General features: G+C 49.8%; 1 protein-coding gene across 1 annotated transcript; it reads left to right on the forward strand.

The window, feature by feature from the left end:
• Positions 1 to 612: 612 nt before the first annotated feature.
• Positions 613 to 3,855, forward strand: LOC146766486 (nucleotide exchange factor SIL1-like). The gene is made up of 2 exons (XM_085588409.1): positions 613 to 984; positions 3,171 to 3,855. Exons 1-2 carry the CDS (start codon positions 955 to 957, stop codon positions 3,381 to 3,383), a joined length of 243 nt encoding a protein of 80 aa, XP_085444535.1. The 5' UTR covers positions 613 to 954; the 3' UTR covers positions 3,384 to 3,855.
• The last annotated feature ends 2,598 nt before the right edge of the window (positions 3,856 to 6,453 follow it).

A 6,453-nucleotide genomic window follows, 5' to 3' on the forward strand; every position in this document is an offset into this window, starting at 1 on the left:
GGCAGCAGCCAGAGCTCAGCACTGACAGGCAGAGCGAAGGGCGAGTGGGCTCTGACCGTTGGCCGCAGGTGAAGTGTCTGCTGTGCTGCGTTCCAGGTCCGGGACCTTCCACCTGGAACACTCTGGGAGCTGTGATGTCACAGAAGTTTCAGGGCCACTCCACATGGAGAGATGTGGACCATGGAATGATCAAATCCTTGAATGGTTTGGCTTGCAAGGGCCCCTAAGGATTATCTGGTTTCAACCTGAAGCAACCTGCCACCACACCAGGTTGCTCTGGAGCCTGTCCAGCCTGGCCTTGGATGTTCCTGGGGATGGGGCATGCACAGCCTCTCTGCACTGGTCCCTGTGACAGGGACAGGCACCCTCGCAGTAAAGAACTTCTTCCCATCATCAAATCTCTTCCAACTCTTGCAGTTTGATCCCATTCCCTCTTGTCCTGTCACTGCAGTTCCTGGCAAGGAATCCTCTCACAATTCTCTGTAGCTCCTTTACTCACTGGAATGGTGCTCTGATATCTTCTGTGTTTCTGTATACTATGGTCATAAATTGTAATATCGAGCTTGATCTTGCAAGCCATCAGCAATGTTTTGGTTGCACAGGGGTGCTTCCTCTATTTCAAGAAGATATTCTGTGATTTCAATTCATCAGTTGTTTTTATTGTGGTTGGGCTTGAAATTTTGGTCAGCAGAGCCTCTGATTGTCAGGGTGAGGTTTTGGCAAGTCATACAGAGAATCCAGTACTCATCCCAATCTTTTCTTGAGCATGGTGTTTTTTTATTCCTTTCCTCTCGCCCTTAACCATTGCTAGAATGTCACAGTGAAAATAGAATAGAGGCAGTTCTTCACTGGTAACATGTTCTGGTTTGTTTTGTTTCTTCTGCAAGGCTGGGCAAGGTTGATGTTGATGCAAATTCCTTCACATCTGAGGAGCTCAAAAAGGCGTTGGCTAAAATGAAGGAAAGTGAGAAGGCAGAAAGGAAGGTGAGTTTCCTGTTTCTAAAGCAGTGCATGGTGCAGGGATGTGAACACACCCTGTTACATACTGCAGAAATATAATGGTTAAAATGATTGCTTGAAAAGCACTAATCTTGTGGTGCATATGGACCAAAAATACCTTTGCTCACCCCTTAGTGATATTGTTCTCTGGCTTTTCTGTATGACTCTAAGATTCTGTGAATGGTTTGGGTTGCACGGGACCTTAAAGCTGATCCAGTGCCACCCCCTTCCATGGGCAGGGACACCTTTCACTATCCCAGGTTGCTCCAAGCCCCATTCAAGCTGGCATTGAACACTTCCAGGGGTCCAGGGGCAGCCATAGCTGCCCTGAACAAGGTAATTTATCTGCAGCTCAACTCACAGAAATGTCTGCAGACCCCAAAGGAAACTGGTTTGCATCTGACAGTATTTACAGAGGCTATTTCACTTTCACTCTCTCCTTGCTTTCTGTTTCCAACCTCGTGCTCTGGATAGCAACACCCAAGTGGCCATAGTGAAGCAGGGGCTGAGTTTCATTACACAAGCTCCAAGTTGTCCATTTAGTTATAAAGAACCCACAGACCCAAGTAAATAGGTGGGATGATGTGTGACTCATCAGGTGCATCACAGTCTCTTTCCCTTCGCCCCCTCAGCAGCATTTCCTTAACCCTCGCTCCTCCTGCTGCCTTGGTGTTGGCTCACTCAAATGAAAACTGAAAGAGGAGTCAAGGCTCTAAAGTTTTGGTGTCACAGAAAGGCTTTTTCTTCCCTTATGTGGCAGCATGGCATGATTTCATTTGCTGGGAGATTATTTCCATAGCAGCATTGCTGATTGATTGCAGGGCTGCTGGAAATGAGGATCATTGAAATGCAAAAATTAGTGATACTCTATTAGGTGAAAATAAGCCATATTTTAAACTCCCCTCTTAGAATAGCTTTTGTCCCAGCAATGGGGCTAAAAGCAGCTACGTGTAATGGACCTAAAGTATTCCATTTTTAAGTCACTCCTGCAGAGAGCAAATCCATCCTTGAAGGCTCTGTGTCAGAGTAAATGGAATTACACTGAGCCTCCCTGTGCTCCAGTAGAGGCAGCTCAGGGTGGGGTGGGTTGGGTGTGGTACTTGTGGTAATTCATCATTTCATTGACACGGCTTTCACCTCCATTGCTCACTTGGTTTTCCTCCAGCCCTCTCTGATCCCTCATGGTGAGCAGGACATGTGCAAACCCTCCAGCTGGGGGTTTGCATACAAACACATCTTGGTATTTGTGACAAATCCCTTCCAAAAAGGGCTTTCTGCCTTTCTCGTTGTCCTTGGGGCAGCCCAGCTCCAGCCTGGCCTTTCTGCTGCTTCTGTCCCCTGCAGCAGCAGGCTCTGTCCCCAGTGCCACCAGTGCTGAGGTTCCTGCACCTCTGGGGCTCTCTGAGTTCTCTGACATATCCTTTCCTCCTCACCACATGTTTTATGTCAGCTCTCTTGGTTCAGGGCAGCCCTTGGAGTGCTGTTACTGCGAGGGAGATGAGCCATGCTCAGGACAGGCTGCTGGCCAAGCCCCATGGCACAGCACGTCAGCTGCCCCCAGCTTATCACTGCTCCTCCTGCTTCCCTTTCTGACAGCTTCTGTCCCCACACCTCTCCCTGGGAGATAGAGACTTCCTGGAATGTGTTCAATGCTTGGAATGGTGAAAGCATCTTTGTCAGTGTTGGAGATCTCCTTGGAGTCACTGGGCACTTTGGGCTGGATGGAACTTGTGGAGTTCTCCAGTCTCATGTTCATTTCCAGAGAGGTTCAGCTGTAAGATCAGGGATGTGCCTCAGGGCTTTTTGCAGCCAGGTTTTGGGAACATCCACTTGCAGGCAGAAAACAGCAGTACTGCTGCCTGTGGGTTTGATGTTGAGCTGGATGGAAATGGGATGCAGAAATGATGCACAAATGCTGTTGAGATGTAGAAGTGGTGCACAAAGCCCTACTGCTCACTCATACTGTGGGTATCTCACAGCTAACTGGGTTTCTGGGCTTCTCAGAAGGACCCTCCAACCCTGTCCCTGAACCTCTGATGCACAGCAATAAATCCATTGGCACTGACAGCCAGGTTCCCTTTGTGAATTTGGGGCTGGCGTTCCTTTCTGTGTTTGTCTTGTCTCTCTTCATCCTCTATCTTCACATCTGGTTTCTTCCTTCTGTTTCCAAGGCCCGAGAGGAAGAGGTGAGGAAGAAGTTCCGACCCATAGAGCAGCTGAAGGAGGAGTTTGAAAAGCTGAATATGAAGATAGAAACAGATTATGAAATTATGGTTAAATTAATCAGCAAATTCAACAGCTCTGCCTCCACGCTGGATGAAAAAGTCGCGGCGCTTTATGATCTCGAATATTATGTTCACCAGGTAACAAGAATGCCTCAGTAACTACCGTGTAAAATCCAGGGGATACGGTGTCATAAATGGGGCTTTATTTTTCTTATCAGTATCAGGTAATACAAATTGCTTAATTACCATAATCCTGGGACAATAACAGACAGCAGAGGACTAGTGTAGGCTTATTTTATATCCAGGTTGGAATTAATCATCGCTTGTGCCAGGAGCCAGCAGTATCCTAGTGGTTCCCTGATTTGTTGTCTGTTCTCAGGCTGGTTTTCTCATCCTTACTTTTTCCTCTTTTATCTCCTTAATGTTACAAAATGGGGTTTTAGCTGCCATTTTTGGGTAAGTAGAGTGGTGGCTGCTAAGAAAATAATTATTTTCTCTCTGCTTCCATGGAAAGCTGCCATGATTGATGGTAGGTGCCCTTACATCAGTTCACAGAGAATGTCTTTGTACCAGGGAAGGCGACAGCCACCCAAAACCCCCTATTTTGTCTTGGTGTGAGTAAGCAGTGGCAAGCGGAGCCTCACCGTGCTAATTAGCTCTGTGTGAGGGTGAACATATTTCCTGGCATCTCGCTTCCTCGGGTTTGTGCTCACACATTTCCCCCCTCCCTCTGATCTCTCTTGCTCTGCTTTCAGCTCACATGTTCCTTCCTCCTCTTGGATGCAGCTGCAGGCACAGAGCTCTGCTCCCCTGGGCTTGGTGCCTGCCTTGGTGCCACCCTTGGGAGGGTGTCTGGGCATCCAGCCTCTGCTCTGCCATGTGAGAAGGGACTTGGCTTTTCCCTCCCCAGTGACTGGGAGAGTCTGGAGTGCACTGGGAGAGTTTCCAGTGGCACTTTGTCATTTTAGATAGTGAATAGGATAACTCTTGGGAGGTGCCAGTGCAAGCCCTTTCACTGGAACAGCACTTGTTGAACCAAATGTGGGATTTTGAGGGCAGGTAGCTGAAGTGTTGCTGCTGTGGGAGAGGAAGTCCATGTGCCAGCTGATAGAAGTGTTATTTCCAGGGCTCTTTGTCTTGAATTTCTACTCTGAATTGCTGTTGTGGGCATGCAGAGGCTTCCTTGCTGTTTGTTCTCCCTGCTTTTGTGCCACTGACAGCATCTGTGTGACTCAGAGAATAACTGTGAACAATAGGCACCCAAAGAGCTTCATATTTGTACTCAGGGCTAATCTTCCCTGATTAAGGGTGACAGAGCATCAGGCCAGTGTGCTAAAAAAGCAACCCCCAAATGCCCTGAGATGCCTTGGATTCCAGCATAATGGTTTGGACTATTCCAGCAGAAAATCCCTGAAGCACAGGATGGGACAAACAATTTCAGAATGGCAGAGGAGCAGGGACTGGAGCATCAAAGGGAAGCACATGCAGCATCAAAGGGGTCAGAGAGGGGGAATGGCAGGAGGCTGGCGGGAGCACAGGGGCTCCTTTGTGCGCTGATCACAGCGCTGCTCTGTGCCCGCGCTGTCGGGGCAGATGGCTGGGCAGCACCTTCTCGTCAGGCAGGAAGATGATAAGAAATATGACTTGTCTCTAAGCCAGCATGGCTTTTCCTCCTCTTTCTTCTTCCAGTCAGTTGAATGCGTCCAGAGCATTATCTCTGCTTGGGACTGACTTTAGCAGCACTGGCTTAATGTAATTACTGAACAGCAGCCAAAGGATGCTTGTGCCGCATAACCCTAGAAGGGCTGAACTGTCAGGACTCCTCTGCAGTGTGTCACAGCCCTGCTGTGGGAGCACGGGATCCTTGCAGGTGTGGGTGGCACAGGCCACGTGTGGGGCCATTTTGCTGGTCCCACCTTTTCCAGCCTCCATCAGAGCAGTACTGGGCCGTGCCTTCTCATAACTGTTCATCTCCCAGCCATCCTGCTGCTCCCTCCAGGGCACGGGATGCCCAATGGAGTGGAAAATGCCATGCCCTGGAGGGTGTGCAAACAAAGGCTGCTCCCTGCTCTGTGCCATGGTCACCATGGAGCAGAGGGTGTAGAGCAGCTCATGCCTTGGAGTGTGCCGTGGGAGCCGTGGCCAGTGGCCAGCCCGGGAAGATGGCCATTTTCCCTGGGAAAGAAAACTCACCAGCCCAGGTTGCTGATGTCAGTTTGTAGGGCTCCCTTGGGTCTATCAGGGCAGCACAACTTTGAGGAGGGGACAATTTCGGTCTGGGGTCCATCCTTCGATATAAGGATTTTTTGCATTCAGGTCCGAGCCCAGTGCCTGGGGCCCCTGGGCACATCCTTTGGCCATTTTCCCTGGGAAAGAAAACTCACCAGTCCAGGTTGCTGATGTCAGTTTGTAGGGCTCCCTTGGGTCTATCAGGGCAGCACAACTTTGAGGAGGGGACATCTTTGGTCTGGGTTCCATCCTTCGATATAGGGATTCTTTGCAGTCAGGCCACAGCCCAGTGCCACGGGCCACTGGGCACATCCTTTGGCCATTTTCCCTGGGAAAGAAAATTCACCAGTCCAGGTTGCTGATGTCAGTTTGTAGGGCTCCCTTGGGTCTATCTGGGAAGCAGAAATTTGAGGAGGGGACAACTTTGGTCTGCGAACCATCCTTCGATATAGGGATTTTTTGCATTCCGGCCCCAGCCCAGGGCCAGGGGCCCCTGGGCACATCCTTTGGCCATTTTCCCTGGGAAAGAAAATTCACCAGTCCAGGTTGCTGATGTCAGTTTGTAGGGCTCCCTTGGGTCTATCAGGGCAGCACAAGTATGAGATGGGGACAACTTCGGTCTGCGATCCATCCATCGATATAAGGATTATTTGCATTCAGGCCCCACCCCAGAGCCAGGGGCCCCTGGGCACATCCTTTGGCCATTTTCCCTGGGAAAGAAATTCAACAGTCCAGGTTGCTGATGTCAGTTTGTAGGGCTCCCTTGAGTCTATCTGGGAAGCAGAAATTTGAGGAGGGCACAACTTCGGTCTGCGATCCATCCTTCGATATAAGGATTTTTTGCATTCAGGCCCCAGCCCAGTGCCAGGGGCCCCTGGGCACATCCTTTGGCCATTTTCCCTGGGAAAGAAAACTCACTAGTCCAGGTTGCTGATGTCAGTTTGTAGGGCTCCCTTGGGTCTATCAGGGCAGCACAACGTTGAGGAGGGGACAACTTCGG

The sequence above is a fragment of the Lonchura striata genome, chromosome 10, assembly GCF_050655825.1.
Source record: "Lonchura striata isolate lonStrDom1 chromosome 10, ASM5065582v1, whole genome shotgun sequence".
In the NCBI taxonomy this organism is placed as follows: domain Eukaryota; kingdom Metazoa; phylum Chordata; class Aves; order Passeriformes; family Estrildidae; genus Lonchura; species Lonchura striata.